General features: G+C 32.7%; 1 protein-coding gene and 1 non-coding gene across 11 annotated transcripts in view; both read right to left on the reverse strand.

The window, feature by feature from the left end:
* Positions 1–27,479, reverse strand: part of Gabra2 (gamma-aminobutyric acid type A receptor subunit alpha2) — a 131,896-nt gene that overhangs the window by 24,585 nt on the left and 79,832 nt on the right. For all 10 annotated transcript variants that reach the window (XM_004849776.4, XM_013073996.3, XM_087187562.1 and 7 more), the window contains 4 exons: positions 21,112–21,332; positions 17,296–17,378; positions 13,803–13,946; positions 12,622–12,774 (listed from right to left, as the gene is read on the reverse strand). In XM_004849776.4, coding sequence (XP_004849833.1) covers positions 12,622–12,774; positions 13,803–13,946; positions 17,296–17,378; positions 21,112–21,332 — 601 coding nt within the window. The remainder of the gene's footprint in view (positions 1–12,621; positions 12,775–13,802; positions 13,947–17,295; positions 17,379–21,111; positions 21,333–27,479) is intronic.
* On the reverse strand, positions 25,957–26,088 carry LOC147825134 (small nucleolar RNA SNORA13). Its single transcript, XR_015441411.1, has one exon. It is a non-coding gene; the product is annotated as a small nucleolar RNA SNORA13 (small nucleolar RNA).

Raw genomic sequence — 27,479 nt, forward strand, 5'->3', positions numbered from 1 at the left:
ATAAGCTGGAAATGTCCTGAGAGGCAAAGGAGTGAGCTGCATGGATATTTGAGGAAAGAGATGTCCAGTCTGAGGAAACAGATAACACTAGTATCTAAATGTCTGGCATATTCATGGATAGAAGGGAGCCAGTGTGGATGTCAGAGAAGGAGAAGGGCTAGGAAAAGCAACAGAAATTGAGTTTGGAGAAGGGAGTAGACACTGTGTAAGGTCTTGCTGATTTCTAATGGGCCTTTGGCTGTTACTTGGCAAGCAAATGAATAGTTTGGAGCACAGGTTTGTGGTGAATTGACTTATATTTTGAAAAGACTACCCTGTCCGCCTATTGGTAAAGTATTTACATTAAAAGTGCAGCAAGATACACTCAAACTTCTAATGAATTGTTTGGGATTGAAGTTTTGTGTCTTGCCCAAAAAGATTCATTTGTTGAAGCATCACCTCCTAATGTTGCTGTCTGTTGAGATGGAGCCTCTACAAAAGTAATTAAGGTTAGAGGTAGCCATGAAAACACTGATCCAAAATAATTAGTGCCCTTATAATAAGAAACGCTAGACAGCTTACTCTCTTTCTGAACACACACACACACACACACACACACACACACACACACAAACTGTGAAGAAGACAGGTAGCCATGTGCTTTCCAGGAAGAGTGCCCTCACCAGAAATTGACCCTCTGAACCTTGATCATGGAATTCCAGCCTCCAGAACTACAGGAAAATAAATTTCTGTTGTTGAAACCACTTGACCTATGGTATTTTTCAATAGCAATCAAAGCAGACTAAGGCATATAGTAATCCATAAAAAAGTTGATAGTAGTTCATTCTAGGTTAGGATATAAGTAAGGCTACAATGGGGTAGATTTGGAGGATGGAAAGATTGAAAGGCCTGTTCTCTGCATACTGAGTTTGTCTGTAGGTCACTCAAATGAAGATGTAAAAAAGACAGTTGTGTGTGTGTGTGTGTGTGTGTGTGTGTGTGTTGTTAAAGGAAAAGGGTTGGGTAAAAGCTGTACATTTGGTGATTATCACATGCAAATGATAAGAAGCCATGATAGAGGGTGTGGTCACTGAGGTAGAGAATATAGCTAGAGAAGATGAGGGTAAATAATGAAGCATTCCAACATTTAAGAGGTCTGGGAAGTAGGACCAACAATGGAAACTAAGAATGCATGGAGAGTGTAAAGTAAATGAAAAGAATGTGGCTTATACAGAAAACCAAATGAAGAAACTCATTTCAGGACATTTCTCATTCAGGGGAAGGGATGTACCCTATCAAAATCCACTGATAGGTCAAATCAATTGGTTTAAGAATTAGTTTTCAGATTTAGCAATGTGGAGCACCTTAGTTGGAGTAGTTTTGGTGGAGTGGCAGAGACAAAAGTCTCACAGGGTGGGTGTGACGGATTAGCAAAGGAGAAAAATTGGAAACAGTAAAAAAGACAAACTCAAATAAATCTCCTTAAGAAGAGAACAAATAAACAAGGTAGTATCCAGGGCATTAGTGGAGTCAACAGAGTATGACTTGGTTAATGCCATATTTGAATTTTTACTAGAATGACTAAAAATCGAAGACACTGATAACATTAGAGAGAGGGAGAGGGTTGCTACAATAGTATCCTTAACCAGTAGAAAAGTGATGCATTCAAATCCAGGTGAAAGTGTTAGCAATATACAGAAACATGGTTAGGTGAAGTACGTTGAAAGAAGCCTCCAATTCTCTTTCCATTTAGTGGAATACTCTCCCCTTCAGGGTGGAATTGACAACACACACTGAATCAAACAATGGCGTGTGACCCAAACTGTGCTTCTAAAAGTGTATCTGGTCAGGATGACTGTCACATGGATGAGCCTATGAGCCATGTCTAACCAATGGGGTTCATTTATGAAATTTTAGCAAGGGATAAACATTTAACATGGTATTAGTTAGGTTTCCTTATATAAACTCATCATTAATAAGAATGAAATTCACAGATTGGCATGAGACAACAGGACTTAAATTGACTTGTACTACAATTAACAAAGCCTTGACTAAAACTGAACTCACACTGGTATACTTCACTTAAATAAAAGAATGCTAAAGAATCTAAAATTCTCTTCAGAAAAAAGAAACGAACATTGATGATATTATTACACTTGATGGGTCTGGGGTCTAGGGGTCCTTCACCTTCAGACCATCTTTGCTAGGCTTGTCTCTCCTCTCTGCCGTAGAAAGAGGAAGTGGAGTCAGAGAAGACCAATGGGAAAGTGTTTACAGCTGTTGCAAGAGAAAGCAGTGCACACAGCCACTCCGGTGGAGTGGGGGGCTCAGAGCTGAGGCACTGCTGTGTGGAGGACAACAGTCTAGTTTCTATAGGGTAGAGAACCAGCCCACTTGTCTTTTCCACTTTTCTTTTTGGAAAGTCCTTACCTGATTTGCTATTTGTGAAAAGGACATTTGTTACTGGGTTTTTATTTTTTCTTTTAAAGGACCCACTTTTCTAGGCTAATTCTAACTAAGGGTCCCCACTATCCTTACAATATGATATCAAAGAAGTTGGATTCCTGCCCAGATCTCCAGAGGTTCACAGAATTCATACCTCCTGAAATAAGCCATTTTGTAAAGTGATTGCTGTTCAAATTAAAAGAAGATCTGACTGTCCTATACATTTGTCATAACAAGACAGAATTATGTATCAGATAGTAAATAGTAACACTAATAGCAAATACTTACATATCATTTACCCACTGGCAAGAATTCTAAGTGCTTTATGCATGTAGGAACATGAGCGTGTACACACATATGTTTATGCCTATGTGTTAAGTCTCTAAACTACCTTATGAGGAAAATGTTATCATTAGCCCAGTTTTATGGAGGGATGAGACTAAGATAAAGGGGTTAAGATATGTACCAGAAGGCAGTCAGTTTAATAGTAATAGAACCAGGTCTTGAACCAAGATCCTCAGTATCTACAATATGTTCTTAGTCACTTTATGACATTTATTTCTTATTGTGGCAGAAACTCCTAACTACCAATTTAAATGTGATCAACTCAAAGTATGATAACATTCAACTTACTCAAGATGCCAATTTTTTTAGAGCCTCTCATAAAATCAAGTCCAGCTGACATATAGATTGTTGAGAGGGACTTTTGAGAATATCCATTATATGGCAAACAGAAAGCTAGCAGTTTTCTACCCTTTAATTACCTCTTCTGCTTTCTTAGAATAGGAAAGCAATGGCTTGAATACTGGTGGCCTATGAACCAAAACCACAAGCTAAGGATATCAAAGCAGGACAAAGATTGAGTGCCCAATACCAATGATACTCCCATTCCAACCTTGGATCACCTACTTATGTGAAAAAAAAAAAAACTTCATGTATTCAAGGCACTATATTAGGTGCTATGATATAAAAAGTCAAATTGAATAAGGGAAAATCCATGACTAAGAAGAAAAATGATCAATCTGAACATGTACTTTCAGAGTTTCAATTATTTCATCATTATATAAGACATACAGCTAGAGTCCTTGCATATGCCTTAAACTTTGTACTCAATAAAGTATTTGAATTCACTGTTCTTTTTCAACAAACACACCCTAATCAATGTCTGTTATTTGATTTCAGTTTTAATAGAAAAAATAGTCTTATATACTGAATATAACATTAAGAGAAAAATTCAAAGACAAAACTCATATATGCTTATCCAACACTAAAAAAATTTAGCTTCAAATATAGACAATAATTTGCAAATTATTCACAATTATTTGTGACTTACATAAAGTTCTGAAGGATATTAAGCAACTTATGGGGTAGAGGCCACATTTCACAAAATCAGTTGTCACGAAATGAGGTTTGTATTTTGTGAATCCATCATGTTCTCTCAAGACCCTTGAAAACATGACATCCAAGGAACAGGTTCAAAGATTCCCCAAGTGCTTTCTTACTTGGCAGCTGAGAGCAAATACCCTACCACAAAGGAAATTGTGTTTGGTTTTTTGCTGTTGTTGTTATTGTTTAAAGAAGTTTTAGAAGCCCTAGAACAGTGCTAACAACTAACTGCTCAGTAAGTATCTGTTGCTGAATTTGTTGTTGAATGAACATAAGCCCTGGGAGGGAGTCAAAGGAGGCATTTTATCCTGGCAAAACACAAGCACAGTCATTTTGAATTAGTATCTTTGAAAGACATCAGGCTGGTTCTTCGTGACCACAAAATAAATGTAATATACAAAAGACGAATAGATAAAATCCACCATGATGGAGGAAGGTTTCTAATATCAAGGAATGCACATTAAAATTTCGCTTCTCTGCCTACTCTTGTTTGCCCGTTTTTCCACATGCTATTCACAGCAGGAAGGCCAGAAGGTGTTAAAAGTTGAGAAATTAGACATCTATCTCCCAGAGTATATTAATTTCTTAACCATAGTAATTTCTTCATTGTTTTACTTGGGTGGATTACCCAAGAGCTTAGGCCAGGGGTAGCGGAGATGACTTAATGATCTCTCACCAGGGAGAGAGGGTACATATCTGAATGTGAATTTAAACTAAGAAATTCAGAGAGGGTAGAAACAGCCTTGGTAACTGCTGCGTAACATCAGATGACACTCTCACAAAAAAGGATGAGGCTTGATGAAGGTGCAGAGCCAAGAGGCTAGGTAGCTTCAAACCTCATTCCTGTTAGGGCTTTGCATTTTTACCTATTACTTACCCCCAACACACATGTGCATATATTTATCCAGAATTACATTTACTACAAGCCCTACACAGAATAACTGTAGCGATTATACTCAGAATTTTTTCACCTCTTAACGGCCTCAATTTACATGAAAATGTAACATTTAGACCCTCAAGCATATATTGTAATGAATTTCTGTAATATTTGTATGTTTAAATATAGTCGATTTTAATTTTATGTGCCAAATTTATCACCAACCTTTAAAAGCTTTTGTACATTAGTATGTTTCTCATTTCATTAGAAAGATTTGAAGATTACTATGTTGCTCATTATGAAAACAAGGTGTGAACAGCCTGTTCTTTGCTGTCAAATTTACTGTTTCATATTATTTCCTTGATGCGTTAGATTTGCTCTAGGAAGTAGGCTGTCCAACCACAATTGAAAACACATTGTTGATTTTTTCTTTCACTGTGCAGAAATCTTTTAGTTTGATGTTATAACATTAGTCTGTTTTTGCTTTTGTTTCCTGTTCTTTTGGGATCATTTCCAAAGAAGTCATTTGAGGTGTGTACAGTCTACACCCTATGGGCTGCTTGCCTTCTTTTTAAAAATATTGTAATGAAAATATTAAAAAATAAAGGAACTTTTCTTATTTATATAAAAAAAAGCTTTTGTACATTTTTATAGTTAAATCTGGCAGCCTTGGTGCTAACCATTAGCTGGTACAAAGTTAAACATTTTTACATCTATTTATCTCTTTGCTGTACTTGGCCAAGAGTTTCCTAGTAGCTTTTAAAATATGCACCTATCTGATTTATGTTAAGATATCTCTATTTACCTCAATGCAATCTTTCATTTTCTTTATATCCTTCATTGATAATACATTATTTTATCTAATTTATCATATATTTATATGTAAATGTAATGCATTCTGGAATATCACCAGTCACAATAGTTTTCCGTTTTTATTGCTATATGATTATTCCACAAAATTTTTATATTATTTATAATTTGAAAATCATGTAACATTAATTTTGAAGTCATTGAATGAAAATTTTCTTCTATTTTTTGGCGACTCTATATTTTCTCTTTTTTTGATTAAATAAATTGTAAAGTTTGAAATATGTATCTGAAAAGATTTTTCTGAGTCCAAATTCTGGAAAACTTCTGGTATGAAAATTCAATGTAGTTTTTTATGACTCACGATTTTCACAGTTATTTTACTGCCAGGAAATTTACATAAAATTTAAATATACAGTTCATAGAATTTATGTATTCACTATGTTCTGAAACCAGCATCTCTCTCTAGTTTCAAAACTTTTTCATCAATCCAGAAGAACACCTATCCACATCAATTAATTGTTCCTTGTTTCCCCTCCACTGACAACTAATAAATTGCTTTGTGTCTCTATAAATTTCCCTGTTCTGGATAATAAGGATCTAGGGATAAATAATATCCCATTATAAGTATATGCTACATTTTGTATATTAATTCACTGTTGATGGACGTTTGTTTTTTCTCCCACCTTTTGACTCTTGGAAAAAATATTTTATAAGAATTTGTGCCTTTTAATATTTCAAATTATCAATTATTTATAATCATTTTAATCCTTATTAAAAGGTCCAAAGGTGTAGGGGTGGTGGGAGGGGAAGGGGAAAGGAAAAATTATAACAAAAGAAAAGAAATGGAAACAAAGTCTATGTAAATAGGGAAGGGTGGAGGGGGTGAAGCCTGCACAGGTAATGGGGAAAAAAATAAGAACCAAGATACATCATGTACAGGTACAAGCACCCAGTGATAAATGTAATAGTATTGTATACCTAAAATGTACCAATAAAAGAATTTTTTTAAAAAAGAATTTGTGTACATGTTTCAGTATGAAAATATGTTCCAATTACTCTTGCAGATATACTTAGAGATACAATTTGCTGGGTGTTTTGGTCATTCTTTAGCATTGTGAGGCGAAGCAAAACTCTTGTCCACAGTGGATGCACTAATTTAAATTCCCACCAGCAATACATAAGAGTTCCCTTCTATTCACCCTGCAACATATACTTTTTCCATTTGAAGATTATTAAAGCCATCCAAGGGGCATATGAAACATATATCACTGTGCTTTGCATTTGAATTTCCTTAAAGACCACCAGTGTTGCACATTATTTCAATGTGCTTGCCATATTATTATTATTATTATTATTATTATTATTATTGTTGTTATTTGTCCGAGGGATTGAACTCAGGACCTTGTGTTTGTCAGGCAGAGGCTGTCCCGCTGAGCTACATCCCCAGCACACTTCCTGTTGCTTTTTAAATGGTTTTTTTTAGTCATTTATATTTTTTAAGCCATTTGAACATGAATGGTGTTAATTTTTCTATAAATGACTGATAGAAATCATCAGTGATCACTGAAGCCATTTGGTCCCAGATTTTCTTACGAAGCTTGTGATTACTCATTAAATCTCTTATTAAGAATCTGTTGAGATTTTTTATTTCTTTGTCATTCAGGCCTAGCAATTTGTGTTTTTCTGGAAATTTGTCCATTTTACCAAAATCACCAAATTTGTTAAAATAACAAAATTGTGTTATTTTCTTATAATCCTTTTAAATTTGTAAGGTTGATACCAAGATCCCCACTTTTATTTCTGAATTTAATTTTTGCATCTTTTCTCTTTGCCTTAGTCTAGTTTAAGGTGGTTGGGCTCTACTCACATTTTCAAAACTTTTGGTTCTGTTTATTCTCACTTTTGTTTTTCTATTTTCTATTTAATTTATTTCTATTCTAAACTTTATTATTTTCTTCCCTCTAGTGACTGTATTTACAGTCATTTGTTCTTATGCTTCTATTCCATGAATCTATAAAGATAAGCTTGTGATTTAAGAGCCTCTTTCTTTTATAATGTAGGTACTTATTGTTATAAATTTTCCACTGAGCATTGTTCTCACTGAATTCCATAAATTTTGGTGTGCTATATTTTTATTTTCATGTATCTCAGAGTTTTTCCTGGTTCCCCAAGTGATTTATTATTTAACTAGTTTGTTGATTGAGAGTGTTATTTGATTTCCACATATTGGTATACCTTCCAGTTTTCTTTTCTTTTTCTTTCCTTCTTTCTTTCTTTCTTTCTTTCTTTCTTTCTTTCTTTCTTTCTGTACTGGGAATTGAACTCAGGGCTTTGTACATTCCAGGCAGTCACTGTGTTGCTGAGCTACATCCCCAGCCCTTCCAGTTTTCATTCTTTTCCTAAATACTAGTTTTATTGCACTGTGTTGAGAAAATTTGTGATTCCAACCTCTCCAAATTTATTAAGAATTATTTTATAACTAAAATATGGTCCACTCTGGAAAATGTTCAGCGTACACTTGAGAATAAGATGTAACTGTTTTTCTTTGGTTATGATATTTTTTCTTCACTGTCTCTTTTATGCATGTTTTATTGATGGCTATTTTCCCTACTACCATATTAGTTTTCCATGTGCCCATATCTTTATTAATGTCCCTTGTTCACATTTCCTACATGATCTCTTCATACCTTCCTCTGACAGATATAATCTTTGTAATTTTAAACATGTACAAGTTTATGTAGCATTGTTTTCTTTTGTTGTACTGACAATAGTGGAAACACATTTATTGGGACTTAGAAGTGAACATGTTCTTACTTTCCAAGTTGTTTCTTTTTTGAGTTTAATACTGAGAAATTTCCCATTTCTAGGATAATTATTATGTGTCTACTTAGTTAATTCATTCAACACACATTTTTCTAGTGCATACAATTCTCCAGGGTCTATGGTAGTATGTGTACCACAAGATGAACATCTACAAAGAACCATGAGAGAAAAATAGAAAGGGAACTTCAATTGAACTCTTAAGTACCTAAGTGGGTGAAAAGGTCTATAAATTAATATATCATATTTAATTCATATGAAAAAATATATCAGTTCACATTAAAGTCTATTATTCTGTTGAAATGTCCGATGAAATTCTAACAAAAAGCATAATTGCTAAAGATAATACCTATATATTCTTTTTTTTTCTAGTATCATAGATTGAAAACAGGATTTCTGCACTGAGCTACATCCCCAGGCCTTTTTAATTATTTTATTTTTTTTAATTTTGAGAAAGGATTTCACTAAGTTGCTAAGTTGCCCAGGTTGTAATCAAACTTGCAATCCTCCTGCCTCAGCCTCCCTGAAGGCTGAGATTACAAGTATGTATCATTGGGTCAGCCAATATATTATTTCTTAAATACATACCTGTGTAGAAGACCATACATAATGAATACTATATACTTTTGCATAGTTCATTTATGCATTTCAATTCAACTAATGACAATAATAATTTCTTATACTTTGAGCACAAAATACTGAATAAGGCATATCTTTAGAAAATAATCAACCTATGGAACACCATGTAAAGTATGTCAATTTTTCTGAAATGAAATAAATGACTTGACCATAAGCAGTACATTACTACAAAGAAAACATGACTGGTATTGGAACAATAAATGAATGTTAATAGTCCTAAATTATACTTGATTTTGTAGATATACCTTGATTTAAATTTCATTATTGAAATATTTTTATATATAGACGTATGTACTTTAAAAGAAAAATTGCTGTTTTCCTCCCTTCTCTATTCTTTCTTCTTCTCCCTACCTTTTCCCAATGCAGATTGTGTTCACTTAGTTCTTTCTAAAAGTTTCTCAACAAATCTCATCTGTAAAATTTTGTCTTGTTAGGGCTGTAGCTCAGTGGTAGAATGCATGGTTAGCATGTGCAGGACCTTGGGTTTGATTCCCAGCACAGAAAACAAAGGCGAGTCAGAAACAGAGACAGACAGAGACAGAGAGACACAGAGACAGACAGAGACAGAGAGAGAGAGGCAGAGAGGCAGCATAGTGTCATTGAATAAAACATTTAAAATTTTGAAATCTGTCTTCTGAAAAAGTTGATATCACAATATAATCAATTTCATAAGCAAAATAATTAGAAAAGGAATATGCAAAACAGCTAGCATATGGCTTTCCATAAAGTAGTTCCTCTTATTATCTAAATGTCCATTTTAATAATAATATAATAATTAGGATTAAAATAATGATGAATCAGGTGTATACTCAGTTACCTTTATCTTTCTTTTCTTCAGAAGTTTGTATATACTCAGCATCTTCCATGTCTCACTGTTCATTCCTGCTTGAGTGTGTGTTACTCCAAAGCAACTTTTCTCATTTAATTCATTACCATTAGTAACTTTCTTCTAGTCAAATTTATTCAATACATTTGCATTTCTCTCTGTCTTTCTCTTGCTCCCCTATATCTATATAATCTACATAGATTTATTGTATGTATGTCCATATATAGAGATGTAACTAAAATGTCTGTGTATCATATTGAAATTTTGCTCTCATATCTTCCAAATTCTGTTAATTTAATATTTTTAAGGATTCTGTCTTCTGATCTTGCATTCAACCACCTCAGTTATCTCTGAGACATAGTCTAGATCTTCAACTTCTCATAGCTAGTAGCTACTGATTCCCATGTTTATTAACAACCACTGCTATTTATCTGTTTTATATATACTTTGGTCCATTGGCCTATTTGAACATCAAACTGATATTACGAGTAATTTTAAAATCCATATAATTCAAACTATATTTATTTTTCCAACAGTTATGCTTTGGGTCTAGATGTTCCCCCAAAACCTCACTCAGAGGTGACTTTTTCAGAGGTGACTGAATCTAAACTGTGTGATGCTAGGATTAAGGGCATGTGATTACTAAACCAGTACACTGATTGGTTTGTCACTTCCCGTTACCCAGTAGTCTGAATAAGATAAAGGGGGCAAAAAGACACTGTTAAGGGTCCCTTGTTGCTTTGCTACCTTTGGTTCACCATTAACTGTTGCCCTTCTGCCATGTGCCACTCTGCCTTGGAGCCAGCTGATTACAGACTGAAGCCTCTACAAACCGTGAGTTAAATAAACCTTTGCCCCTTTAACTTTGGGTAGCTGGTATTTTGTCTCAGCAAGGAGAGAAAAGTAACTAACACACCTACTTTTGTCATCTCTTCCTTTTGCTTTTATTAATGGCAACATTGTTCACTTTGTGAGTCTAAAATCCCCCCTAAATTTCACCAGAAATTATTCCTTTTTGCTGTAGTTGTTCTATGTGATTAAGAAATCCACAGGTCCTCTCTTTCAAGTGTCATTTCAACCTATCCCCATTTCCTTTGTTGTCTCTGTCATCTCTAGGAATAGCATAATTATATCTTATCTGGACTATTTCAGTAGCCCCCTAACATTGCTCCCTGCCTTTGGTCACTTCTGTCTTCTAACTCAGCTTCCACAAATAAGCCATATCTTTCTGGAGTTCAAATAAGATCATATTAATAGAAATAGCTTTAATTAGGACAGATAACTAACACCTGGAAATCTGCTATACAGCATAGTGCCTGTACTTAACAATCATATGTGGTATACTTAAATTTTGCTAGGAGAGTAGAACTTACATGAAGTGTTCTTATTCACCAGTGACACACACAATTAATAAAGGAAATGAGAGGAAACTCTGGAAGGTGATGGGTATGTGGATGGCAGTATGGTGGTGCTGATTTCATTAGTGTATACCAATCCCTAAATTAATTGAGTTGTATTTATTAAATGTGTATAGCTTTCTACATGTCAATCATACCTCCACAAATTGGTTATTTTAAAAAAGAATAGCCAACAATTGTGTAGCACTTATTAAATGACAAACATCATTCTGAGAGTTCTCTGGATATAATGGCTTCAAATTACTCTAATGGCTTGTGTATTCTAAAAGATAAAGGTGCATTCCATTAACATCACCTGCAAGGTCCTTCTCATCTTTATCTCAAACTATTTCTATGTGTATCTCTAGTGATCCTGAAACAACATTGCATGTTCTTTCATCCAGCCATGTCACTGCATAATCTGTTTTTGCCTAGGATTCTTGTTCACTTATCTGTTTGGGAAATGCCTACTTATCCTTCTAGACTTAGTTCAAAAATTAACTCAGCTATTCTCTCAATGAGTTTTCCTAAAGATGATGCATATTGTCATTTTCTACAACTTGCATATCCCTTTTCTATTATTGTTTTTTAATTGTCATTCTTTCTTTTTATTCTGCTGGTATCCACAATACTAAGCTATTTGGATGTAGGGTCTATATTTTATTTACATCTGCATCTCTAGGTCCTGGAACAGTACCTGAGAAACTAAGTTCCTAGTAAGACTTTCTAAATGAATTGCTTGACCAAACACACAAAAATGACCTTTGTTACAAAATGTACAGGGTCTCATTCATATACCCCCCTCAAAGTAACTAAATTCCTTTGCATGGTTTTAATCAAGAAAATACATTTTGTTATTAAATAACTAATGAAATAACCTCTCCTTTTACTTACATTACAAAGATTATAATGATTATATTCCTTGATGTCAAACCAAAACCAAATTCACCCGAAAACAATGGTATTTCATACTGTAATTTTGAAAACTCCCCTTCCTTGGTTTAATCAACCAAACCAGACACATAAGAGGAAGAGAATGAGTTCTCTTGGCAGCCTTCTTCTCTCTCAAACTTAAAATACTAATATCATCCGTTTAAACTAAAAGCAAAAGAGAAATAAGTATAGGAAGTCGAGAAATATGGTACAGTTAGATTTTCCATTAAGGAAATTCCCCTTGAACTAAGATGGAGACAAATGCTAATAAGCAGTATAATTTAACAGAGGGGAAAAAAAAAGCATGAATTTAATTTCCAGGCTATTTAAGTACAGTTTATATTTTTTATTAACGGTGGGGCAGTGACTCTGTGTTTCATCTCTCTGAGCCTCAGTTTACTTATCATTAAAGTAAAACCAATATTCCCTGCCTCACATGCAACCAAGTACTGATGTGTGCTTTGAAACCTGACGTGCTGTATTGTGACATGTGCAGCTAATTCACTCACCAAATACAGTTCTTGCAGGCACAGACTCTCTGTTAAGCCAGAATGACACTTGGGAGAGAATGACAGTCATGATGCAAGGCAGATAGGTCTGAATCACAAAATACCCAATTTTTCTTTTCAAGTGGAAATGAGCTGTCATTACAGTATATTCACCTGGAAGAAAAATTTTAAAAGCTTAAGGAACTGTAATAGCCAATAGTTGGAACATTTTTGAAATGGAAAGGATTAGAGAAAGAATAGTGTTTGATAAAAAAAGAAAAGATCACATACCTATCATCAAAACTATGCCAATTTGAAACACCTCTTTAGCATAGCAAGAGCATTTAGAAGAGAAGGTTCATAATGTCAAGAAACTAGCTCTGTATGCCCCATGATAAGGTATTTGTTTTTCTTTTTCAGTCATGGCTCTTAAGCAACAGGATTCACAATTCATAAAGGCTTTCTGCCAGTAGATTATCTTACTTGTTTGGGTCCCTCATCCACACAGATACTGACTTCAAGTTTCTGCTGTGACTGATGCGCTCAATCTTCCTTTGCTCTTTAAAGTGTAGATCTCTGGCCTCATCTCTAGCACAGAATTTCTGGCCCACATTTTCCACTTTTAACCTTGTCACCAATTCTGAATTTTTCTCTGTTGTATGTCTACTCTAATTTGTTTCAGTCCATTCTATCTGATCCTCCTATCTACCTTCCTTTTTTTCTCCCAGGGCTTTAATTATAGCCAGATGTAAGATAATTAGTCCACACAGCTGCTTCTTTCTTACATGGCAGTGGCCCTCAGAGAGAGAATAAGCTTTTCCACAGAGGCCAGTAGTAATTATCCATAAATCAAGAGTTGGGTAATCATGAACTATCCAGAAGAAAAGGAAAAGAATTAGAAAACTAGACAAAGTGTTATCACTTGTTTGAAGGTAAATGTTAAAATCAACTGGTCTGAGAAGACATATTTTCAAATATGTAGTGTATTTAGGCCAGTGTCACTCAAACTTTAATGCACATATGAATCTTCTTGAATTTTATAAAACACATATTCTGATTCAGTGAGGGGTATAGAGCAAGATTTTGAACGTCAGGAAACCTCCCATGCAGTCTGTGCCATTAGTTTGTAGAAAACAAAATGTTTTAAGTAAAATGACATTTTCAATGACTTCATAGTTTTTCTTCAGAATATTTTTACTAACCTGTACTGGATTTAATTGTCTCCTTCCCAATTGATTGGCCCAGTAAGTCATACTGATTTAACCTGGAGCCATCAGGAGCAACTTGTACTGAATCAGATGCATTGTAAGTCCAAATATAAGTGACTTCTGAGGTTGTATATGCATCTGTCAAAATTGGAAAACAAACATGGAAGCTCCTCAGTAAGAACTGCTAATAGAATGCAACTTTGAAGTTTGTTTATCTCATGCAATCATTTACTATAAACTTAATATTTAAAGATTACATTTTTAGGGCAAAAATTTACAAATTTAATACAAGTTATATGAAGAAGATCAAGAGAATCATGAACCTGAGAGTATTCATTGCAACCATTTTGAAAAGTGAAGAGCAAATTTCTCTTTAGCACCTACAAAAAACGCTGTGATCTAACACAGTTACAACATCCTCATTAGTCCCAAGGTAGCAGATGAAAATATTGTGATAAGTTATGAATGTCCTTGTCTAGTCAGTTTATTTAGAAATAGCAACCATTCATGAAATAAAAATCATAATCTAAATTTATATTGCTTTCTGAACATAAAACTAACTTTGATTCAAGTTATATGACTTAGTAATCATGGTAATATATTTTATTAGAAGATTAAGAAAGAATTTCAGGACATGTTTAAATTAATTAGTGCTCATGAATGTCACTCAACTATACTCTTACAGATTCACAGAAAGAGACAAGACACAGACAGAGCAGACATAACTTTGTCATTTATTGGGCCAAAGATGCAGAACTAAGCAGAAGTGAGAAGACTCTAGAGCTGGAGTACAGGTGACATATCTGGCCTTAGCCTTCTCTACTCGGGTATTTCTCTTGTCCTTATGCGCTTTGTAGGGAAACAGGTAACCTCTTCATGTAGGCAGTCTCTCCATGATGAAAAAAAAAACATAATTTCTGCTACTCTGATGACATTTTGCAAAATATCTATATACATTTTTGTTCATATGAATGCTTAGAAATATTAATTACTCCTGATGTCTGAACAAAACTCAGTATTACAACCACATTCTCTATGGTGGGAGAAAAAAGACCAGTTGTTTCTGGCAATATCTCCACCTCTAGCTCTCTAGAACAAAGGAAGTCTCATTTATTTGTCATCAATAAATTTTACCACTTAATATCACCATGCTGCAGTGATCCTTGTACTGAACTTGATCCAAGATCTGTGATTGTAATAAACTTTAATTCAAGCATTGGTAATACTACATGGAGTATTTATGAGTTTGTCTCTTTCTTTTCCTATGTAATCTTTTAATGACATATTTCAATGTTCTTTGTTTTTTTAATGTAGCTACTAAATGTTAATATCAGTGAAATACCATTTTACTTATACATGCATTCATCTACATCCATAAGCAAATTATACTATGTGAAACAACATGTGAAATAGGGCCCTTTAAAATAGTGTGTGTGTGTGTATACACAAATTTATATATATAAATATATATACCATATGTGTATGTATATGCTTCAATAGCAGATAACGATACAATTGTACATTAATGAATTCTAGTTATTCAAAGGTCTTAGCTGCCTATTAATTAATTTCAATTAGATAACACTAATAATTCTTCTGAAAAGATGAAATAATAACTTAGTACTGCGATTCACTAAAACTAATTTGAAGAGCATCAAGTGACTTGTTTTGTTTTGTCCATGAATACATAGGCTGGCCTTCTCTGCAACAAAATTTCAAATGCTAAAAATTCAACAAATCAGAAGATATATTGCATGTGTCACTTCATATCAGAAAACCTTCACAATACTCCATAGCTATGAATTTTAATAAATTACTAATTTCTGAAAGTAATTGTAATTACATAATGTTTGAATTTTCATGTTAACTTGAAGCATAAGTAAGAGAAAGGAAAGTGTATAAAAGTAATAATATTCTTAAGAAATTAGTGAGCTATTGATGGAAAGAGACTCTGATTCATGTCTTTCAGTAATTTTCAATTTGTTCTTGTTAGATTAATGAGTAAACTCAATATTTTAATGTAAAGTACAGATATAGAAGATGGAAATATGGAGAGACAAGCCAAGAATATATTGCAAAAAAGTGACCCTTCATAAGTCTTTTAAAAAAGCAGTTATTGCATTGAATCAGGTAGGAATCTACTATATTTCATTTGTATAGATTTTTGATCTGATAAAAAATACATAACAAACCGTGTGCCTTGTCCAAGGCAAAATGCCTTTCCTTCCTATACCACTAATGCATCTTGGATAAATTCTTTTTGTGATATTAAGGCTTTTCAAGCTTCTTTTTAATGACACTTAGGCAATGCAAATGAGTCTTTCTCTGCTGCATCTGCTGTGGGTTTCTCAGCATCATGTTTATATTGTATGCCATGATTGACTAACTTAAATATGTTAGAAGAAATATCAAAATCAAAGTGATGGTTTCCATGACAATAAAGAAAGGCTTTGTGGTTAAACAAAGAGGAGATTCTCGAAGAAAATTGAGAACTGACACCTCTTGTAAGAACGCATGAGGCATACAAGACTGAACTTACTCCACAAAACTATGGTCATCAAAATAATTAGAGGGTTTGGTATTCACATTAGTCATCATTCTTTTCTTTTCACTTGATACAGTCTATAGAATGCCACACTCTTCAGTAATACATATTTTTAATCAGGTGAGAGCACTGTATTTCTATTCAACAGAGAAAAAAAGTCCCAAACTGCCCCAAATTGACAAGGATGGGGAGCACAATTTCAAAAAGATCAGGCGAGTGGACAAGTTCACACAAGAGTGAAGCTGTTTAGCTGGGTTCATGAATTTAATTCTCAATCTGCCTAGAGAAATAATTTGACCTTCTCCCTTTTGCATTACTGCAGAATGTGCATGCTTCTGCTTGATATACAAGATATAACCCAGTGACCTAAAGAATGGCCAAAGGCACAGAAATGTTCTGTGTACACAGAAGGTGCCTGTATGCAGCAGTCCAATGACATCATATTCTTCAAATTTAAGGGGAAAACAATCCCTTCCATTAGGTACACAGTACAAAGGACAACTGCACAGACTCAGCTTCTGTGACTGCTTTTTCCAGCAGGCTAAGTACAGATGATAGAATCTATCTTGTATAATTTTTTCTTAGTTGATGAAAAAGAAATTTATTTTACATGTTCTACATTCTTTGAAAAAGATGGTAAATTACAGTCCTGACCTTATGGGAGCTCCCAGTCTACTTTTACACATGTACTAAATATTATGTGCTCTTTCCTAGCCATAAAAGGAGTGATAATTTAAATACCATAATCAAAATATTTAAGAGTAATCTGGTGCTAGCAAATTAGCTCCTTGAGTGTAATTAGCACATCTTTTAGTTCTATAACTTATTGGGTAAGTACAGTATTAAGCATTCCATAATATGTGAAACAACTACACCCCAGAGAAATGCTGCTGCCTATCCCTCATATCGACCCAAAACATGCATTTTCATCCTTGTACTTACAGCTGCCAAATTTCAGAGGACATGAATGAGCATCCATCGGAAAATCCTCCAAGTGCATTGGACATTCAGCTTGAACTGTAAGCCTAAAAGTCAAAATGCCACTCTTTGTTTAAGTAAATTGGCAATTCAACAAAAAGTCTTTGTTTCTATTGTCAACAAGCTAGTGACAAGGTGGTACTTTTGTCACAGAATCATATTGGGTAATTAACATTTAACTATATTTTTGTTCATTCATTTTAGGAACTTTCATAGAAGACATTGGGTTATTCCAAATCTGAACATAAATAAAAAATTAAAGGTAAATCTTACTTAGCCATTTTATACTCTCTTGTTTGTAAGAAGTAATTAGATATGCATTTTGAAAGGCACTTTCTCATTAACCCCAGTGTTAATGTTTAAATCTTAAAGGAAAAAATAAACTATATTATGAAGAGATTGCCATGTTTCCTGTCATTTTGTTGACAACCATATAGTAAAGTTGATAAAAGTTCAGTATTGACTCAGAAGAACTCCCTTCAAAAATATGTCAACTATGAATGAGTATTTGTATACAAACACAATTTAAATACAGAAATAAATGTAAGTTTATATATAGATGTAAGATACTAAAAATATACTGACAATAAATTATTGGCTAAATTATGGACACAAGTTCTGAATATTAAATACACATCTCCTGTATCTAAATAAAACAAGGATGATGATAATAGCAATCATGGAAAAAAATTCCAATTTTTCTCTTTTTCAGTTATTTCATTTCACACAAAAGCAATATGAATAAAGCAGATACTAAAATGGAACACAGACAAATCTGTCCTTACTGAGCATAGCAACTGTCACCAAAGATTGACCATTGCTTCTATACTTCTAAGAGAGAATTTAATTTGTGACTCTCAAACGACCAGTGATGTTGCACATTTTTTCACATATTTACTCACCACTTGTACTTCTTCATATGAGAAGTGTCTGTTCATTTCAAATGCCAGCTTTTGGATTGAGTCTTTAAATTTGGGGGATCTGATTTCTTTTTCAATTCCTTGTATGTTCTAAATATTAGTCCTTTGTCTGAGGGAATACTAGCTAAAATGTTTTCCCTCTCTGTGGGTTGTCTCCTTACTCTGTTGGTGATTTCTTTTATGGTCCAAAAGCTTTTTAATAAGATAAGATCCCAGTTGTCAATTTTTTGTATTATTTCCTATGCAGTCTGGATTTTGTGCATGAAGTCTTTTCCTACTGCTATGTCCTCAAGAGTTCCACCTATTCTCTCTTCCAGCCAATTTAGTGTTTCTCTTTTAATATTTAGATTTTTGATACATTTTCATTTTAGTTTATTGCATGGTGAGAGACATGGGTCTAGTTTTAATCTTCAGCATGTAGAAAGCCAGTTTATCCAGCACCATTTATTAAAGGGTGAAGATGTCAGGCCTCTTTGTCAAAGATGAGATGTCTGAGTGTGTTTGAGGTTGTTTCCACATCTTCTAATCTATTCCACTGATCCTCAGGTCTGTAGGTTTTGGGTTTTTTCTTTTTTTCTTTTTTTTTGCCACTACCATGCTGTTTTTATCATAATAGCTCTACAGTATAATTTCAAGTCAGGGACTGTGATGCCTCCTGCCTTGCCTTTGTTGCCCAGAATTGCCTTTGCTATTCTAGGTCTCTTCTGGTTCCAAATGAATTTTGGGATTGTTTTCTCTAATTCTGTGAGATATACTGTTGACATTTTGATAGGAATTGCGTTAAAACTGATTAAAAGCATTATACTACAGTGATATATGCACACCCATGTTTATCAGCACAGTTTGTACTATATTGGAAACTAGAAACAACCCAAATGCCAATCAACCAGTAAAAAGATAAAAAGATGGGGTTCTTCCACACAATGGAGTATTAGTCAGCCATAAAGAATGATAAACTTGAGACAGTTATAGCTAAATGGATGCACTTTGAAACTATACACTTAAGGGAAATAAATTGGACACACGTGTAAATGTCACATTGTTTCTCTAGTATAAGAAATTAAAAGAGTAAATAGGAAACAAAATGTATAATAGACAGTATGAAATAGGCAAAACTGTTCATAAGGAAGAGGGATCTAGAGTGGGGAGGGAGTAAAGGAAGGAAGGAAAAAAAATGAGAATAGAAGAGAAAAATTGAAATGGGGCTTTTGTAAATAAGGAGAAGAGGGTTGGGGATTTAGCTCAGTGGTTCTGTCACCTGCTGGCAAGCGTAAGGTCCCAAGTTTGATTCCCAGTAACAAAGGGAAAAAAAAAAAAGAGGAGAAAAAGAGAGGTTGAAGGAGAGGAGGATGGGCAAAAAAGAGGAATCAAGATACATCATGTACAGGTACAAATTCCCCATGATGGATGTGATCATTATGTATATCTAAATTGTACCAATAAAATTCAAATTTAAAAAGAGCATTTAAATAAAGATCTATGCAATGTTTACTAAAATTCTGTATGTTTTCACCTATATTTTGCTTAAATCCTAAATTTCTAATCATTGCCTTAATCTATAGAAATATGTGATCAAAGTGTAAAGTCATCAAGGATACTGCATCTGAAGGTATTGCAAGATTTAGAGAGAAGCAGAAAGAGCAAGCCACACTTCTGTCATTTCTATTTAAGCAATGGCCACAAAATAATAAAGCTTCAAGAGCTTACTTTTTTCTTGAAAGACCATAATTAGTATAGAATTGTGTTGTTGCTACTCTTAAATTCCTTTCATTATGGCAACCCAGCACTTAAATTTAATATGAAATAATAAAGTATCAAACGCAAGCAATGCAGTTTCTGTTTATATATAATGCTAATGACAGTCTTCTTTCTTTAAATTCTTTTTTTTTTTGGTACCGGGGATCAAACTCTGGACCTTGTGCTTGTGAGGCCGGTGGCGGCACCACTGAGCTAAATCCCTGGACCTCTTTAAACTCTTTATTTATTTATTTATTTATTTTTCCTTAAATTATTTTATTGGTACCTTTTAGGTATACAATACGTTTACATTTATCATTGGGTGCTTGAACATTAACTTTCTGTTCTACAACATTGATGAGATTTGTGATTTTTTTTCTCATTCTTAATACAAGGAACTCATTAAAACATTGTTTATAATAGTTAAAATGGAACAGTTGTTAGGATCAACAATGGTTTACTTCTCTCAATAATTCCATAAGTTTTGAATAATATGAAATTGATGTACAAGAAATGTTTCAATAATGAAATGAAAATTTAATATGGTTCAATCTAGTACATATGTTTATAGTGTCAAATTCACTTATAAGCCTCAATAAAAACTCAATTTTCTCTGGAGAGTAACTAGGGGATCAAAATATTAAACTTTGCTTAAAAACAATGGCTATCAGATGGGCCATTAAAGATGATATGACATGTTGATGTAAAAAATATTCAAATCATGATGCCAAAATAAGACTTAATTATAATGTGTAAAGAATCGATAAACACAAAAGCCAAGTATTCAAAATTAAGGCAAATCTTAAACTTTAAAAACATTAAGATAGGGCCGGGGATTTAGCTCAGTGGTTCAGCTGCTTGCCTCACAAGCCCAAGGACCCAAGTTTGATCCCCGATACCAAAAAACAAAACCAAAAAAAAAAAAAATTAAGATAAAAATCAAGTTCACAACTACTCTTTTATCTATTTTTATGTAGCTCGGGATTTACAAAGCATATTATGAGTGCTTTAATAACCTGATAGGTCAATGTACAAATTGTGATAACATTTGACTAGGTTGGATGCTTGTTTAATATATTGATTTTTCGGTATCATACAAAATATGTCAAACATGAAAACATACCTCATGGTGTATAGCAGAGTTCCATCATCCTGGATTCGAAGCAGTTTATTTGGCATGGTCATATTATGAGCTACGGACTTTTTTCCATTGTGAAAGAAGGTATCTGGAGTCCAGATTTTGCTAGCCATTAAATTATTAAGTCGAAGGATATTCATAGGACCTTTAAATTTTAAACGTTCATCTTTCCATTTTTGTCGAAAGAAAACATCTATTGTATATTCCTGAAATATAAAATGGCATTGCTTTAAAAATAATAAATGTTTTTATACACTAAAACTCTATAAAATTTCATCAAAAATTATACTCTAGTTTAGAGAGAATTACATTATGAGAATTAAATTTACATCAGAATTATTCTTTCAGGTTATTAATAAATGGCACCACTGAAATGAAGTATGCTATTTCCACAACTTGCTACATATTCTTATGAAAAGAAAAAAATAAATTACTGTATATGCCTCCTTTAGGTGAACAAGGTCCAAGACAAGCAGCTTTACTGAAATCTATATTTTAAAATTGCTTAGAAAGGGAATATGCTTGGCCAGGGTCTAGGTGGGTTGTTTTAGTTTATCCCAAGGGTGAAAAAATATCAGCAGGTAATCTTTCCAGTAGCATTAATAAATAAATATATAGTTAGAAAGGAAGAAAATAAACTACTTTTGAGCATATTATCAGATCTCTATGAGTCATCATTTCTGTTGCCAAAGAAACTGTAGAATATCATATTTCTTTTTAAATCTTGTAAATAATGAGATATATTGTTACCAAGAATATGTTATGAGATAGATTTCTATAAAGTTTATTTATGAAATTAGTTATAATAGAAGTAATTAGATTATTTAAAGAATGAATATTTTGGAAATAAACTTCTTCATATTTATTTTACTGTACAACATCCCTAGAGACCAGCTAGTGATCAATTCTTTTAGTATTACTTACCAATCTTTTAATTTAGCTCTCTCTCCTTCTTGTACTCCATTTCCCTCTCTCTACCCCATCGCCTTTCTCTCTTTCTTTCTTAAGAGGCTGCATGCATTTTACATCAGATAAACAACTCACACAACATTGAAAATCTATTGAATGTTAAAATTTTTGTCAATGTATCTTTGTGCAATCATTTGGTTTATAAATAATTAAAATACCTGAATTGTACAATTGAGATTGAAAATTATGAACCTTTAGTTCAAAACTAGTCTTTATATGTTTCAAAACAAATACCTAGGCAGTTGGTAATTTTACTAAATCAAAATTATGTTGTAAAAAATTAAATTAAAAGGGAGATATAGTAATGAAAATATCACAGATAAATTATTCAATAATGATTCAACAAAATTTGAATGAGTGATGGTAAAAACAAGTACAAACTCTAATGCTGTATGAATAGGAGATAAACAGTTGTTCTGGGCTGCGCTCCTAATTCTCAATTCCCCAATTCCCAAACCCTCTCATTTTTTTATGGCCTGGCTATTTATTTTTTTAATGTTTAATTTCATCCAAATGGAATTGTAAAAATGAATTTATGCAAAAAGTTTTTCCACCAGTAGTCCCTCAAATTCCAACCTAATGTGAATACATTTGGATTTATTTTTCCAGGCCAACTAAAGGCACTGAAAATTTTTTCACAAACTTCAAATTCAAAGTTTCACCTTTTGAAAAATCAGAAGATGTTTTATCTGCTTAAGAAGCTATTGATGTGGCAATCATTTCCTACAGGACTACTTCAAGTTTACAAACAAATTTTCAGGTCATCTCTTCTTAAAACTAGTTTTCAAGAACACTATTTGTCTTCATGGTTCCCAGGGCCCTGTGTGTGTCTTGCCAATCTATCCAAGAAGATCTGTGTCTTTCTCTTCCTCCTGCAAAGGCAGACTCAGGTTATGCCATGGGCAATTTTAAGAATCCACTTTTCTTCTGATTCCTCAAATAGAGCAATTTCTCCACCTGCCTGGGATGAGAATTCTACTCACAACTACAACTCAGTTCCTTGAGTATTTGTGAAGGAAAAAAAAAAAAAATAGCTCTCAGTATCTTTATAAAGCTCTGCATTACTGCAAAATCATTTCTATTGCGATTACATGTTTGCTCTTTTGCCTCACAGCTAGCTTGTACATCTTTAAGAAAGGGACTCTGGATTTTATTAGTAGTTATTTCACTTCAAAACACATCAAAGACTATAAAGACTATTACAAACAGCTTGAAAATATCATGAAGAAGAAATATTATTACAGAGATTATCAGAGCCCTATATCCTCTGCTTATCTCTCCTCAATTACATTCCCCAGCTTCCTGAGGAAAAAATTACCTTGAATTTGGTGTTTATCAGTCCCAGATGTGAACTTACAAATTTACTACATGAAAAATGCATTTAGTGCCATGTTTTAAACATTTATATAGGTGGTATCACACTCTCTATTTACTAACAATTGCAATTTTCAGTTACTTTATTGAGATTTATTCATGGCAATATATCTAGCACTTTGATTCATTTTCACTTGTATATTGCATCCTAGTGCAAAACTATTTCAAAATGCAGTCATCTTTCTATTTTAAATTATCAATTATTCATTTTAATCATTTTAATCCTTATTTACACTTTCATTTTCTCACACCAAAGAAACTATTTGATATTTACACATGTGGGTACTATTTATTTCACTTAAGAGTATTGCTTAATAAAGTTCCAAAGGGGTAGGGAAAGTGGGAGGGGAAGGAGAAAGGAAAGAAGGGAAAGGAAAAACTTACGAGAAAAGGAAAAAATGGAAACAAAGTGTAAATAGGGAAGGGTAGAGGAGGTGAAGGGAACACAGGGAATGGGGAAAAAATAAGAACCAAGATACATCATGTACAGGTACCCAATGATAAATGTAAATGTATTGTATACCTAAAATGTACCAATAAAAGAATTAAAGGGAAAAATGCAGTCATCTTTTTTCCTTGATTTAAATATCTTCCATCTTTCCAGTTTGTCATTATGACACTACCACTATGAACATGGTTGTGCAACATTTCTAGCACAAAGGTATAAGAAATACTTTAGATCAGAAGTCAGCAAACTTTTTCTTAACTGCTAGTTAATAAATATTTTAGGATATATGGTCCTTATGGTTAGTGTCACCACTACTCAACTCTCCCAGTATCGTGTAAAAGCAACCATAAACAGTACATAAGTGAATGAGCAAGACAATGTGCCACTAAATATTTGTATACAAAAATAAAAACCAGCTGACAAGATTTGGCCCTTTAGCTATAAGATGGCTGACCACAGCCCTAGACTAACTCTGCTAGTAGAATTATTGGAATATGTCATATATACACTTGAAAATAAGGTATTTTTACACTGAAATCCTACCAGGTATGTGAATTCATCTTCTCAGCAGTGCATACATTTCCTTACTTAACTAGAACTTCTTACTGCATAGACAGAATATTTCACCTCAACCATTAAGATCAGTGCAGAATTATTCATAGTTCTGCCATGTGGATTACTCTATTAACTTTTAAAATGTAACACATTTTTGTTTATTAAAACTTTGCTTTATGAAATATCTGTATATTTCACTTACTTTCCTTTTAGGTTTTCTATGTTTTCTTATTGAGTTATGAAAATACTTTTTATATTATATGCACTATTACTTCCTCAAAGAATATACAGCTCAATTAAAATTACCATAAATATATTCAAAATATCATAAGTATATTCCTATTTCTTATAAAGATGTAAAATGTACTGTTTTTCATGTTTAGGCTTTTCATCCATTATATTTATTGTGTATGATATAATAGTCCAATTTTGTTTCTTTCCAATGGAAAATTAGTTGTATTAGCACTGTTTATCAATCGATTCATCTTTCTGTACACATATGCCATGACATTTCTATCACATATGTAGTGATCACAGAGCTATGGTTCAATTTTTGATTTCTATTTTCAAAGGTTTGTCTATCCACCAATCAATTTTAAATTCTTGATTACAATAGTATAATTTTGCATTCACTATATTTTCCTTATTATCTAGTTGAAAATACCTTGTAATATCAAGTATAGATTTTCATTTTCTTTATATTGGAGTCAGTGTTAATTGTGCTCTTATGTTTTCTAATGCATTGTCTTCTTTTATTGTTTTTTCATTGATCCCTAAATTTTCTATGGTTTTTGTAAGACAGTAATTCTTTACCATTTATTGACAATTTCTCATAAGGCTTCTTGTTACTGAATGTAGCCATTTTCAATGTTTTTATAGAAATGCAGTTTATTTACCTTTTTTTTAATTTTTTTAATTTACATTTATTTTTATTACTAATATTGGACATGTGCCTAGACTATATTGTTTTTAGTGGTGACAATTAAAATGATGGGTACAAAAGAAACAACATACAGATTTTACATGATTAACTGATAAAAATAAATATGGGAAGAACTCAAGAAAATTAGGTAAGAGGACCCATAACAGAACAACCACATATGAACATGGTGCATGTAGAAAAAGTAAATTAAGAGAAATGTTCTATGTCCAAAAAAATTTAAAACGACTATGAAGATTAACAAAGTGAAGTTGTGCTAAAAGAAAATGAAAGTTTGAGAGTGGAGAAAACCAAAGGCAGAATTCAATGAGTTGAGGAGAAACAGAGTTCATGTGAGAAAGGGTAAATTAGTATTCTCTCCTATATAATAGCTTATGTAAGATAATGATATTGGCATTTTCATTCTGTCCACAATTAAACTAAACTCATGTTTCAAAGGGATCCTATGGGACAAGCAGAGACTATGACAGGGAAGTTGAAGGACAGATACTTCATTTATTGGCATTCACCATTTAGGTGATTTATAATACTTACTTTTTTAGTGAGTTGTTAGTATGCAGTTCCTGCACTAAATATATCAAATACAAGGCCAGGAAAAGTCTGTAAGATATTTATTTATGCATATTCTGACATCACATTCACAAGTTTCCAAAAGCAAATGGGCAATACAAAGACTAATAGTACTTTGATTAAACTAACTCTAGTAAAAATAGAACAATAATTTTGGTAAAATTACTATTAAGATATAATGGAAGAAAGCATTAGTACTCACATAGAACAAGTGAAAAACAAAAAGAATATCACTTCTATGCCTACTATGGGCTCTTCATTAGACATGCTAAGAATGACAAAATAATCAACCCTAAAAAAATTCTGGAAAAGAAAATTTGTATTTATCAATGAGGTTATTTAAAGAATGGGTTTATATCCTTGTTTTTAATGAAGTGTTTCTTTTTGAGCACTGATTAATGATAGCCTAACCCTGCTCCAAATAGCAAGTCATTTTTAAACTCACACCCAAAATGTGCAAACAAACATCTAAAATCAGTGGATTTTTTTTTAATGAGCATCATAATTCAGTGACTGTGACCAATAGAAGATGGTGAACTTGTTAAATTTGATCCTTATTTATTTTTCAGCTACCACAGTTATTAGAGAATGTATTAAATGATATGAATCTAGAATCAGATATTTGAATTGTTATGTCAAAATATTTTAGAAAAAATATTAAACATAATAAAGTACATTTATATACAAATATGTATATTTCCAAGTTACAGAGAAAACTAAAAAAATGGATTATACTAGCTTTTGTACACACAAAATTTTGAATTAGTATCTAATGTTGCATTTTAATATTATATTTTAGTAATTTTCTAGTGGGAAATCAGTCTATTAACTGTTTTAATTACACAGTAATAAAAACAATATTAAACTAAAAGAGAAAAATATCACACAGAACAGTACTCTTATTTGTGAGGTGATTAAATGTAACTTATTGTATTTAATTTTTATCTTAATTCACCATGAAGAAAAACTGAAATACTATTTATATTTAGAAATTCATAACAATTGGAATTACAGAACCAGTTATATAATTAATTTACAATAAATGCTTAATGTCTAAACAAAACAAAACAAATCAAAGTACATTTAAATACATTAATTATTAAATACTATTCTAACAATTTGAGTGGAAAGAAAGATGTATTTTATTAATACTTATTTCTCAAATAGTATTTATTTGAACCTTATCACATTTTTCCTTAATGATTACTTTTTCTTGTATCTTATACAAAGATGTACAGACATGTAAATATGTAAAAACAAATACACTTGATTATTTTTTGTATGCTTTTACTTTCTAGTTTAAAATACCAAGGAGGGACAGGAGGGGATGTACCTCAGTGGTTCAGCAGCCTGCCTCGCGGAAGGTTCTGAGTTCGATCCCCGGTACCAAAATAAATAAATAAATAAATAAATAAATAAATAAAAAAAATAAAATACCAAGAAAAGGAGCTATTCAATCAAGTGACATTTACTGTGTATCTAGCAAGTATTCAATCT

This window comes from Heterocephalus glaber, unplaced genomic scaffold (genome assembly GCF_053883595.1).
Source record: "Heterocephalus glaber isolate CG9 unplaced genomic scaffold, H.glaber_assembly_v1.0 deba00001509, whole genome shotgun sequence".
In the NCBI taxonomy this organism is placed as follows: domain Eukaryota; kingdom Metazoa; phylum Chordata; class Mammalia; order Rodentia; family Bathyergidae; genus Heterocephalus; species Heterocephalus glaber.